Below are 13,266 nucleotides of genomic sequence, written 5' to 3'. Positions count from 1 at the left end.
GTCAGTGCTACTCTCTGCATTTGTCCTGCCCCCTCCTTCCCCTTCTGTGTCCATGCGTGTGCTCCCTACGTCAGCACCTCTATTCTTGCCCCGAACATAGGTTCATCCGTACCCTTTTCTAGATTCCACATATATGCATTCACATACGGTACTTGCTTTTCTCTTTCTGACCTGCTTCACTCTGTATGACAGACTCTAGGTCCCTCCACACCTCTACAAATGACCCAGTTTTGTTCCTCTTTATGACTAGTATCCCACTGCATATCTGTACCATGACTTCTTTATACACGCATCTGTCAACGGACATTTAGTTTGCTTCCATGCCCTGGCTATTGTAAATAGTGCTGCAAAGAACATTGGGATACACGTGTCTTTTTGTACTATGGTTTTCTCAGGGTATGAATTCGTTCCCATGAGGGACTGGGAGTATGTTATGTAGATTAAAGCAAAATGAGCATCTCTGTGGATTATTACTTTAATTATTTATATAGAGAGACATAAAGATCTCTTTAACAGTCTCTAAAGCTCATAAGAGGATTCACTGAAGGATGTGACATTTTATTTGAAGAATTTTGCTTAGCCAAAAGTCAAGTCTGTGATGTTTCCCTAATGCACTATGATCAATAATCATTTGCTTTAGAATCCACTGACTTCATTTTTCACTCATTGCTTTGCATAGATAAAGGGTTACAAATTCTTTTTTTAAAAAAAGGTTAGAAATAGTAGAGGGAAAATAAGCACTTTTTAATGGAGAAAGAAAGCTGTTTTGGAAAATATAAATTCACCACTACCACCATCACACCCCCCCCCCCACTTTTTATTGGATAATTAAAGAAAAAAATCCAGGGTCAACATAACATTTGTCCCCCAGTGGGTCAAAGTGTCACAGGCTGACAGCAGAAGGCTTTGTCTCCATGGAATTCAGTTTGAATCCTGAGAGTCTGAGTTGACTCTGGGATCTGCAGAGCACCTTGCTTGGGAGGGGGCAGGTGCTGGTGGATGATCAATCAAGAAGTCTGTCTGCCCTTGAGGACCACTTCTAGGGGACATTTGAGATTTCACTGCCCTTTTTTTTTTTTTTAAAGTCACTTCTTCAGTGGCCTCTTTCCATAGTCTGCAGAAAAGAAAATTCAGATATTTTAATTTTAACATGGGCATTTGATCCCGGGTTAAGATAAATATAACCCTGTGTAGTACAGAGGAGGTTTAGTGGGAAATGGTTGGCATTCTTTCTTGGTAAAGGCATGGGGAAAGGAGAGAGGGGAGGGAGATGGAGGGAGAGAGAGAGAGAGTCAGAGAAGGAGAGAGAGAGAGGCAGGGAGAGAGGCCAATGCGAGAGGAAGACAAAGCAGAGATAAGCCAGGCTCCCCGCAGCCCTGCTTTGAGAACTTGACACTTTCCAGACCGCAGCCAGCATGCTTGTCCTGCATCCAGTGACTCTGGGAATTTATCTTCAGCTTTTCTTCCGCTTCATCGTGTCTCAGCCCACTTTCCTCACCAGCGTGCTCCCGATTTCAGCAGGTAAAGCGGGACCACGACTGCCCCGTTTCCCCTCCGTCGCCCCGGCCGGGGAGGGAGGAGGCCTGGCCGCGGCGCCTCGGGCTGGAGGGGGGCTGGCTGGGAGCGGCCTGGGGTCGCGGCTGGCTGTCCTTGTGGGAACGCCCCTTCTGTGCCTGTCCCCAGCAGCTGCTCAGAGCCCGGGACCCCTGAACAGACTGCTTCACTTGCCGCGGGATGGCGTTTTGGTCAGGAATTGTGGGGAGCGTCACAGAGACAGATGTGCAAGTGAGGGAAGTGAGTCCAGACATTGCCATCAATGCACCCCTGACCCCGTCCCCTGGGGCAGGGGGCGCTTGGCCCACAGGGGCCCGCTGCCCTGCAGGCTGGCCTGCCGTGAGGGGTGTCCCACTGGTTCTCTTGGGGGTCTCGGGGCCCCCTGCAGCCTTGAGACCAGGTCTCCGGTCTCTCCCGCGCTGTCTCCTTTCCCGTTGAACTTTCACCCTGAAGGGGGCTTCTCAGGGAGAGGGGGATGGGGCTGCAGAGTGGACAACTGAAGCGCTGGGTGGTCAAGGGGGCTCTCTGAGCCCCCAGCCCGACCACCTCTCCAGAGGGCTCCAGGCTGGTGCCCTTATCCTGCCCGACCCCGGACAGAGGAAGTATTGGGTTACTGGCTGGCCTGTGTCAACCTTTCTGAGGAATCTCAGATGTTTCCTGAGGACACACCCCATGTTTGACAGCCTGGACCCTCACCTCCCCCCTCAGCTCACCTCAGTCACCCTTGACTCTGCAGAGAAAGCTGTTTCCGTAAGGCCTCCAACGCGAGTCTCAGACATGCCCGAGTTGAGGCAGGAATCGCCCTGTCCCTCGCTTTGCTGGATGCAGGCTCCCCAGAGGCAGGACATGGCTCCCTCCCAGTGCCCAGCCCCGTCCATTCATAACAACGCTCCGCTGACATACTGAGCTGCCAACGCCTGTGGGCCCCTAGGGAGGGGCTCAGAGAAGGGCGTGGGGCGAATTATAAACATGCAGGGGAGCTAGAGGAGGGGATGAGAGCTGGTGGAGAATGTTGGGGGGCAGGAAACGGCAGATGGCCGGGCTGCCACAGGTGTGTGTCTGCACCCTCTCCCCCCATTCAAGTGGAGAGCGCCGGGCTTCTGGGAGTGAAGAAGGTCTTTACTCCCCAAGTCAGGAGCGAAGTGCCATGGTTCCTTTGGTCTGTTTGGTGGTTCTCAACCTAGCTTGACTCCTTTGAGAATCTGCTGAAGTCTCGGGACTCGAGGAAACTCAGTCTTGTGGTTCCAGCCCTGATCTGGGGTGTGTGTTGGGGGGGGTGCTCTCTGGCTTCTGGGAGGTGGTTGGCATTAGACTGTGAGCACCAGGTGGGCAGGCACTACACAATCTTGGCCACTACTCCTAATTCCCCAGGGAAATAGCAGGGAGGTGTCCAATAACTATTTGGTGACTGGATGAGTCAATGAGGGAGTGAGAACTCTTCTCATCTGTAGGCTGGAGTCTGCCTTCCTTTCGCACAACTTAATTTAGAGGTGGCCAAAGTGGCTAACAAGTTCCGAAAGCTGGAGAGAAGCGAACCTTGGGGTGTTTTTGAACTCCTGGCCCTCAAGAGAGGCTCAGCATGGCTTAGACATCCTTACGTGAGACCTGGTACAGACTGCTCAGTCAGGGTAATGGTGGGAGACCAAGGGACTGAGACTTGAATGAGGGGACCGCATTCAGAGGTGTGGGTGGGTGTAAGGGAGCCCAGAAGGGAGGCTGAGAAATTAGCAACTCCGGGAGCCTTTCCCACCCTGTGCTTGAGGGAGAAGCGGGAACTGGATCCCGGGAGAGTTGGGACTTGGAGGAGGAGTTGCTGAGCAGGAGCTTTTGTTAAAGAGGGACTCAAAGCGGACAGCATCCCCAGGCCACTCCAACCCATTCCTGCAACCCAACCACCTACTGGCAGTGCCTCCCCTGGGCCAAGCCCAACTGGAAGCCGGGGCAAGGGAGCCCCCGATGCAGTCGTGGGCATCAGCCCCTGGTTGAGTGAAGAACTGGGAACTAAGAAGAGTTAGCCCACCCATCCAGAGGCCCTTCGTCGTGAGCTGCTAAATCCAGATCTTCTGGTGGTCTTTGGACATTTGGTAAAATGACAGGGGTTGCTCTAGGGGAAGTCATTGACGTGTCAGCTCAACGGAGCAAAAAAACATCTTCTTCCTCCCATGGAGTCACTTTGCCTTGTCCCTGTCATCAGGTCACCAGAGAGCACAGTTCAGAAATGGGAACTTGTTCCTTAAACACAGGAGAACTTTAACTTTTTGAAAACAATTTTCCAGCAATCTGATGTGAAACAGTCTGTATCCAGAAGCTCACCCTTCTGAAGAAGCCCAGCCCTGTGCACACAGGGAGAAGCGCCACCAGGAAGCCCTTCCACTCCGCCCGCCGTAGCTCAGGGGGTGCCTGCTGTGTGCCAGGCCCTGTGCTCAGTGCCACACGGGGCACGAGACAAGCCAGGCCGGGGAGAGGCAGGCCGAGACGGAGGAAGCCTGGTCCTTTCCTTCACTCTCTTCAGGAAAGACTGGCCTCCAGCACCCCCAGACACAGTACAGCTCTGAAGCAGATGGTCAGGGCCTGGCAGCCCCACTGATGGGTCCCCGAGAGGCCCGGGAAGGGAGCAAACGGCATCGAAGAGGCTGCAACCACGACAGCCGTTCCAGTGCTGCAGCACCCTCATCGGGTGCCGGAAACGAGCTCAGGCCCCACTGCAAGCCTGGGAGTGCTCAGAAGGCTGGGAGGACAGGCTTCTCAGGGGTGGTGAGGTAGCTGAGCACCGTAGACTAGGGCCTAACAGGGGCCGCTACTTTAAACAGACACAGTGACGACACAAACCACAGAGACAGCTGACACGATGGATCACCAGAGAAGGGGTAAAGAACCAAGGGAATAATTCTTTGATCAAAAAGGACAGCAGGTTGGAATTATTTCTAGAGCCTCTGTTCTGCATGTTGTCTGCAAAGGCACCATCGACTTGTAGCTCGTTGACTGGCTGGCACTGTGATGAATGTGAATGACCCAGTGAAGACTGTGAAAATTGTGTTTGCTTCATTTTGCTTAAGAAGGCAGAGACGTGTCAGGTATATTAACTTCTATTGAACGTGGCCCTAAAATAGAAAGTGTCAGAAGGCCTAACTTCTGGAGTATCATTTCAATCCTTGCCGGGTGATAAACCACCATAACACTCAGTGGCTGAGCAACAGTTGTTTATTGTTGAAGCGCATGTGTCTGTGGGTCAGCTAAGGGTCAGCTGATCTGGCTTGGGTCTGGTGGACCCGGCTGGAATCACGGTGGTCTGTGCACTCACTCAGCTCAAGGGTCCATCCACAGACGTGGCTCCGTCATTGAGCAGTTTCTAGAATGTGGTGGCACAGACTCAAGGGTGGGGATATTTATAGGACAGGCCTGTCACACACTTCAATCTCTGCAACCCTCACAGCACCTGGGATGGGTGTGGTCTCGTTCCTGCTTTTCAGCAGGAGCAATGAAGGCTCAGAGAGGTTAAGTGACCACCCAAGATGGCACAGCTGGTGTTGGGAGAGCTGGAGCCTGGAACCTACCCACTGACTCTAATTCCAGGGCTCTTACCATCATAGGCCAAATCTGCTATGGCCATGGATAGACAGTGATACTAGCTTTTAAAGTCCTATGTATACCCCAGCCTCCAAAAATCCAGTTCCAGGTCTGCATTCTCCATACTTTCTTGCCTTCTCCTCAGGATTATCAGTGCCTTTAGCAAAAGATTGACATGATGAATTCATACTAAAGTGTGAATGACTTGCCAGGGAACAGGTTTATCTTTCTTCAGAGGTATTTGTGTCGTGTGTGTGTGTGTGTGTGTGTGTGTATACTAAGTCACTACAGTCACATCCATCTCTTTTTGACCTATGGACTGCAGCCCACCAGGCTTCTCTGTCCATGGGATTCTCCAGGCAAGAACATTGGAGTGGGTTGCCATGCCCTCCTCCAGGGGATTTCCCTGACTCAGGGATCAAACTCGTGTCTCTTATATCTTCTGCATTGGCAGGAGGGTTCTTTACCACTAGCATCCCCTGGGAAGCCCATTTGTGCTATAAGAGGAGTTAAAGCTCTAAGCCAAAGTGTGCTTTGGTCAGGTGGGCATCAACCAGGGCATGTGGGGGATGAGGCTTCCTGGAGCCAGGGCACCAGCATTTCACAGACATTCTCTCCAGGGTGTGAACCAGGCGGCTCTGCCCAGAGACATGCGTGGCTTCCCTTCTGCATCACAGGATTTCTCAAGCAGGCAGGAGCTCACCAGGTGATGCTTGGGTCCAGGGTTCAGGACAAAATGGAGAGAAGGCCCACATCCAGTTCTGAAGAGTGAGGTCACGGGGACACTTGTGAGGTTTGCCTGGCTGCCTCAGTCTTCTCCTGTGGGTGCTGGGATGGTACCAGGGCAGGATTTCGTGGCCTATAGGACTGGTGTCCAGCCCTGCACTCCCCTGCCTGGAAGCCAGCCAGACCACCGCTCGGGACCGATTGTGTTCTTGGCAGTAGATTACGGGCCATTTATTTGTGTCTGAAGCTGGTCGACTGTTGTTTAATGTTCTGTAATGTACTTCCCAGCCGTCTCCTCCGATTTAGCTCCCCATATTTCCTCTGGATAATATAATCAGAGAGGGTTCTGAAATTAGAGGGCCCTCCAGGGGTCCCAGCTTGCCCACTTCGCCCCACCCTAAGCCTCCTAATAAAGCCGTAGATGCCTCTCAGCTCAGAGAGAAGTGGGAGTGAAAGATGACGGCTTCCTCTCCAGGTTAGCTGGGTCAAGCCGGACACTGTCATTCATCCTACCCAAGCCTGCTTTCCGCAGGCCCATGCGCGTGCATGCATGCTAAGTCACTTCAGTCGTGTCCAACTCTTTGTGACCCCATGGACTGTAGCCCACCAGGCTCCTCGGTCTGTGGGATTCTCCAGGCAAGAATATCTGAGTGGGTTGCCATTCCCTTCTCCAGGGGATCTTCCCAACCCAGGGATGGAACCCATGTCTCCTGCATCTCCTGCACTGGCAGACGGGTCCTTTACCGATAGCACCACCTGGGAAGTCCCCTCAGACCCACAGCCATACAAAAACGACAGCTCCAGGAAGAAGAGAAATCCCTGTGACACAGAATGAGTCACCATGTAGGCAGGTGACCGGTCTTCCTGAAATGCAGTTCACATGGTAACTGCTGCCCGCTCTCATTGCTCTTCTAACTGGCACCAAGCACCCCAGACCCTTCTTTGCCAGACTTTTTCACAGCTGCAGCTTATTTGCTCTTCACAGGTGTCCCTCCTGAGGGGATCTTGAGTTTGAATCCTGTGTGATTGCTGGATGTTCACATAATAATTGTGGTGTGAGTCCCGATTTCCTCATCTGTAAAGTGGGTACAATAATCTCACAGGATTGCTATAAGACAATAAATTTAAATGTATTCATTCAATAAACACTAAATAAGGCCCAGCTCTGTACCTGGAGCTGGGATGCAGCAGTGAGCAGAAAAATACTTTCTTCCCGCGGAGTTCCTGCTGTCATCCTAACAAGACTAGTCTCCTGGGCCCAAGGGGTGAATGAAAGACCCCTGCAGCAAACTAGCTGCCCGAGGACCACGTCCAGTCTTCATGTGGCTCTGTACCCAGCCTTTGTGTTGCAGTACCAATAAAAAAAAGAGATAAAAATTTTTTAGTTGCCTTGTTTGCTAATATTTAAAAATCAAGTTATTTAACAATTTTAAAAAATTACTCGTTTTTTAAAAGTAATTTTATTCTTGGCTGTGCTGGGTCGTCATTGCTGCATGTGGGCTTTCCTCTGGTTGTGGAGAGAAGGGGCTTCTCTCTAGTTCGGTGCGAGGGTTTCTCATCGTGGTGGCTTCTCTTGCTGCTGAGCACAGGCTCTAGGGTGCGAGAGCTTCAGTGGCTGCAGAACGCGGGCTCTGTCGTTGTGGCACACAGGCTTAGTTGCTCCATGGCGTGTGGCATCTTCCCGGATCAGGGATCGAACCCATGTCTCCTGCACTGACAGGCAGGAGATTCTTTACCACTGAAGTCACCTGTTCAGTTCAGTCTCTCAGTCGTGTCCAACTCTTTGCAACTCCATGGACTGCAGCACACCAGGTTTCCCTGTCCATCACCAACTCCGGAGGCTCCTAAAAGTGTATTTCTGATGTCTCTTAAAAACCAAAACACCTCTTGGAAACCAGGGCAGCCTGGCCATCCTGACCCACATCCTGATACCAAAACAACTGTCGGCTCTTGAGTCCCCACTGCATGCTCCCGTCTCACAACTGGGCTGCCTTCCTCCTTACTGCTGCCTGTCTGGCCCCATCCCACTGTTTTGGACTTTGCTCCCTCCTTCTTTATCCATCTTGACATTTTTCCAGAAGTCCCAACTCTACAAAGCTCAGTTTGAAACTTAACGTTCTGGATCAATGGTTCTCAAACTGGAGCACTGGTTCTCCTCGGAGAGACATGAGAATCACCTGGGATGTATTACAGGTGCCCAATGTCCTGGCCAAACAGGCCAACTGCATCAGACTCTCTGGGGTCTAAGATCGGGCATGGAGAGTGAGTGCTGAGTGATCCCCAGGTGATGCTAATGTATGGCCATGGTTAACCATTACAGCCAGCACCAGAGTCACTGGGAAGGTTTGTTAAGCCAGGCTGCTGGGCCCACCCTCAGATGTTCTGATGCGGGAGCCTGCAGTGGGGCCCGGGGGTTTGCAGTTCTAATGAGATGCCAGGTGCTGCTAATCCTGCTGGCTCCTGGGCCGTGCTTTGAGGACCGCTGCCCGTTTGCCTCTGAGTTCCTGCATTTGTTTCCTATGGCCACTCCCTGGTCACACGGCCTCCCTCCTCTGTGCCAGTCTTCCTCGACCTCTCTCTTATCAGGACACTTGTGATTACATCTATGGTGTGCTCAGGTAGTCTATCCTAAATTTCCTAGTTTAATCCCACCTGCAAAGTTCCTTTTGTCATTTAAGGTAACCTTTACAGGTTCTGGGAATTAGAGTCTGGACCTCTTTGGGAGCCAGTAATCAGTTTTTCTCCCACAGTTGCCTTTTCCACTGTGTAGAGGGTCTTCCGAGGACTTTCTTTAAGGACATTGGGATCAGAGGCATGTGGATACTATCGTCATTTGGATCCCTGTCAGAGGGTAAAGCATCTGCCTGCAGTGCAGGAGACCTGGGTTCAATCCCTGGGTAGGGAAGATACCCTGGAGAAGCAAATGGCAACCCACGCCAGTACTCTTGCCTGGAAAATTTCATGGACGAAGAAGCCTGGCAGGCTACAGTCCATGGTGTTGCAAAGAGTCAGACATGACTTGAGCGACTTCACTTTCACTTCTAGAGCTGACCCTGAGACGAGGATCTGGGTGCATGTGGTGTGTTTGGGGGGGTGATCCCAGCAGGGCACTGGGAATCCAGACAGGGAAGAGAAGGCAGTCGATGCTGGGGGAGGTCACGAGCAGACTCCGGCTGGGGGCAGCCGGCACTCAGACCTCTTGGGACCTCAGAGAGAAGGGGACTGGATGCTCACCCACCAGCTCCTGGGGACGTGCTTCGCAGGTGACATCCACTGCTGGAGAAGCCCTCCAGCATAGGCCCAGGGGCTTGTGGCAGGAGCTGGAAGCCCTCAGGCCTGGTGATTGCTGAGAGCTACAGCAGTGGACTCGTTAACGCAGCAGCCGTGGTCCTGCTGGCCCTCGTGCAGTTGCCTGCCCGCCCGCACCTCTGGACAGTAGCAGTTATGGCTTAGCACCCACTGCTGCGATACCAGCGCTGGGGTCCAGCTGCCAAGGGAGCCCCACTAACACCAATAAAGCTACCTTGCATAGAGCACTACCTATCTGCTAGACTCTTACATACCTGACTTCTGATTACACGTTCACAAGACATTAGTAACCCCGTGTTACCAAAAGAGGAACTACCACTCAGAGAGGTGTAGACACTTCCCTGAGGTTGCACAGGGCCAGGGCCAGATTTCCAAATCAGGACTGTCTGGGTAGAATGTTGCAGAGGCAGAAGGGCCCATTGATTAGGAGTGGGGCGTCTGGTGTCATGCTACTTAGGTTCAACTCTTGTGTCTCCCTTAGCTTCGTGGTGTTGGGCAGACCAATCGCCCTCTATGTGCCTCAGTGTCCCTAACTGTAAAATGGGGCTCAGAGTAGGATCTCACTCAGAGAGCAGTTGTGAAGATTAAGTGGGCTAATTACAAACACAAAGAACTTTAAGAAGCGCCTGGTGTGTAATGTGTCAGCCTTTCTCTCATTATTTCCAGAATCTCACAGTGACTACACACGCCAGGAGATCATGACTGTCTCAAAAGGCAGAAGTCCGAAATACAATACAGACGATAACTTTCTGCTTAAACTATCCAGTAGGTTAAAGCCATGCAGGAGGCTCAGTGTTTAGCTGTGTTGCGTTTGTGAGCCAGTCCCTGAAGCAGGGACCCAGTGACCAGGGAAGGAGGCTCTTCTCGTGATGACCAGCTTTAAAAATACACCTGGCCCTATTCCATCTCCCTGCTGGGTGTGTTAGGCTCCATTCAAGCCCACACTTAGGTTTCCAGGGCAACCAGCACAAACACAAGTGGGAGGTGTGTGCTGGGAGGTGAGACAGCTGAAGGGGGTGGGGCTGGTGGCTGCTGGGGGGTTTGCACCAGGAACCAGATCTGAAAACAGAGAGGAAAGAAAAGAAGGGACTGTGAATGGGACTGGGACAGGCTCTTCCCCTTCCGGGCCTCCTCAGGCATCCTGCCGCTGCTCACCTGGCTTTCTTGGTATCTTTCTGAGGAGCCTGGAGAAAGCCCTGGAGCTTTCCGGCTGCAGCTGGTAGTTCTGTCTGGGGCTACACGCTCCAGGAAGGACCTTCGGGGTCTCAGACCTGGCATGCCGGTCTCGGCGAACCGAGAGGGTAGGGGATGTGGCAATGATGGCTGTCCTACCTGTAGAGGCCTACCTGCCAGACTGGGGCTTTCTTACCTCACTGTGACTCTGGGCTGAACTCGTCTCCTCTGTGAGGGGCCTGTAGGTGCATCCTTACCACTGACAGTTGAAACCAGGCTGCCTTCTGTGCCCCAAACAGAACTGGCTGGTTTTCCGAGATCCTGTGTTGGGGTGGACCTCACAGGGTGACCCCACCACCAAAAAGGCCTCCAGATTCTCTGTGGTCGTCTGGGAGCCAGGTTCTCCGCTGTCGAGGTTAATGTGCAGGGTGTGTGTGAGGGGGCGCGGGGGTGCGGTTCCGAGGGAAGACAACTCTCCTGCCTGTCCTTCTGAGAGCTGAGCGGAGCTCAGGGAAGGTCAACGGCAGGGAGGAGCGTCCTGAGGGAAGGCCGTGGGCCTGGGTGTCGCTCCCCCACGCCCCATCTCCGCCCCTGACGTGAGGCGCAGAGGATGTCGGGTGGCGCTCCCCCACGCCCGGCCTCCGCCCCTGACGGGAGGCCCGGGAGGCCGTGGACCTGGGTGTCGCTCCCCCACGCCCCGCCTCCGCCTGTGACAGGAGCCCATGGAGGCCGTGGGCCTAGGTGTCGCGCCCCCACGCCCCATCTCCGCCCCTGACGTGAGGCGCAGAGGATGTCGGGTGGCGCTCCCCCACGCCCCGCCTCCGCCTGTGACATGAGGCCCACCCCCTGACGGGAGGCCCAGAGGCTGTCAGGGAAGACGTAGGTCCTGGAGGCGCTTTCCTCAGAGCACCTGAGTAACAGGTTTCCTTTTCTTTTTTTAATTATGGGAGTTGACTGCCCAGCCCTCACCTCCTGTGTCGCACGGGACACCTGCCCGACCAGCTTGGGGCCTGCAGCTCAGCTTCTCTTGTCCAGGCCCACCTAGAAGGTGGCGGCGTGGGGAGAGTTAGCCATCAGCCCGTTTACACTCAGGTTCCCCTGAGAGGTGCTGCAGCGAAGCACCAAGGCCCTGAGGTCGAACTGGGGGAACCCAGGTTCTCTCTCTGACCTACCGCTGCCTCTGGGACATGTGTCCTGTGGGACCAGCCATCTGTTCTTTTACAGTGTCCTCAACTGTAAAACGAAAGAATGGACCAGATTCCAGGGCTCCTTCTTGCCGTAGACTTACTCTGACTCAGTGGCTCACAAGTCACTTGCTGATTTACAGAATTAGCTCCTCCACAAAGAAGGAGTCTCGGCCCATGTTTCTCTTCAGAGCTTTGGTACCTGAGAGCTCACTCTTGGCAGGAAAAGCCTTGGGGGTCCACGTACAGACAGCTCTGGTCTTGAGTGACAGCTTCGTGACCTCAGTAGCTAAATGATCTTGGCCTAGTGGTCTCAGTTTGATTTGGGGAACATCTCAGTTTCCACCTCTGTAAAATGGGATTAATAAGAGTAACTGCCTCTGGTCTCTGGACTTGAAGCTGCTCTGAGACCCTTTTTGTGATTAGCAGAGACCATTCTCCTATTTCCCAGAGAAGAAATGCCTCTCTCTGAAGCAGCATTTCCCAACCTCAACACTGTGATATTTTGAAATAAATATGTGCTGTGGGATGTTGTCCTTGAAGGGTACTTAACAGTGTGGTGGCTGAAAAGCATCCCTGAACATCCATATCCATCTGGAACCTCAGAATGTGACTTTGTTTGAAACACAGATCTTTGCAGATGCAATTAGTTACAGATCTTAGATGAAGTCATCTTGGATTTAGGGTTGATTTTGAATCAAACGACTATTGTCCTTGTACAAAGAGGAGAAGCCACACCAGACCCAGGGAAGAAGGCCACGTGAAGATCCAGGAAGAGACTGGAATGGTAAAGCTAAGGGCAGGGAATGCCAAGGATTGCTGGGAGCCATGAGATGCTAGGAAAGCATCTTCCCTAGAACCTTCAGAAGGAGTATGGCCTTGGCAACACCTTGATTTTGAACTTCTAGCTTTCAAAATTGAGAGAACAAATTTCTGTTGTCTTAAGGCATCTGGTCCCATCACTTCATGGGAAATAGATGGGGAAACAGTGGAAACAGTGCCAGACTTTATTTTTTTGGGCTCCAAAATCACTGCAGATGGTGACTGCAGCCATGAAATTAAAAGATGCTTACTCCTTGGAAGGAAAGTTATGACCAACCTAGATAGCATATTCAAAAGCAGAGATGTTACTTTGCCAACAAAGGTCTGTCTAGTCAAGGCTATGGTTTTTCCTGTGGTCATGTATGGATGTGAGAGTTGGACTGTGAAGAAAGCTGAGCGCCAAAGAGTTGATGCTTTTGAACTGTGGTGTTGGAGAAGACTCTTGAGAGTCCCTTGGACTGAAAGGAGATCCAACCAGTCCATTCTAAAGGAGATCAGCCCTGGGTGTTCTTTGGAAGGAATGATGCTGAAGCTGAAACTCCAGTACTTTGGCCACCTCATAAAGAGTTGACTCATTGGAAAAGACTCTGATGCCAGGAGGGATTGGGGGCAGGAGGAGAAGGGGACGACAGAGGATGAGATGGCTGGATGGCATCACTGACTCGATGGACAGGAGTCTGAGTGAACTCCGGGAGTTGGGGATGGACAGGGAGGCCTGGCGTGCTGCGATTCATGGGGTCTCAAGGAGTCGGACACGACTGAGCGACTGAACTGAACTGAAGCCATTTTTTGTGGCAATTTGTCATGGCAAGCTTGGGAAATGAATCAAGCACTGCCTCTGGTTCCTGCCCTCTAGAAGTCAAGAGTACCTTTCTCAGTTACAACAAAAATGTCTCCAGATGTTGCAGAAGGTCGCCTGGGAGAGGGGCAA

At 52.4% G+C, this 13,266-nt stretch overlaps 1 protein-coding gene and 1 long non-coding RNA gene across 5 annotated transcripts in view; one reads left to right on the top strand and one right to left on the bottom strand.

Moving 5' to 3' along the window:
• Positions 1 to 1,137: 1,137 nt before the first annotated feature.
• Positions 1,138 to 13,266, top strand: part of COLQ (collagen like tail subunit of asymmetric acetylcholinesterase) — a 66,508-nt gene continuing 54,379 nt past the window's right edge. For 2 of the 4 annotated variants that reach the window (XM_070797116.1, XM_070797111.1), the window contains exon 1: positions 1,138 to 1,521. In XM_070797116.1, the coding sequence (XP_070653217.1) occupies positions 1,416 to 1,521 (106 nt within the window). In that variant the 5' untranslated portion in view covers positions 1,138 to 1,415. The remainder of the gene's footprint in view (positions 1,522 to 13,266) is intronic. The other 2 variants (XM_070797121.1, XM_019964519.2) reach the window with 2 other exon arrangements.
• LOC139185204 (uncharacterized) lies at positions 7,289 to 10,924 on the bottom strand. The gene is made up of 2 exons (XR_011568751.1): positions 10,312 to 10,924; positions 7,289 to 10,215 (listed from the first exon to the last, which is right to left on the bottom strand). It is a non-coding gene; the product is annotated as an uncharacterized lncRNA (long non-coding RNA).

This window comes from Bos indicus, chromosome 1, assembly GCF_029378745.1.
Source record: "Bos indicus isolate NIAB-ARS_2022 breed Sahiwal x Tharparkar chromosome 1, NIAB-ARS_B.indTharparkar_mat_pri_1.0, whole genome shotgun sequence".
NCBI classification, from domain to species: Eukaryota; Metazoa; Chordata; class Mammalia; order Artiodactyla; family Bovidae; genus Bos; species Bos indicus.
The sequence above is the reverse complement of the archived record's forward strand: the minus strand, read 5'-3'. Positions and strand labels throughout refer to the sequence as shown.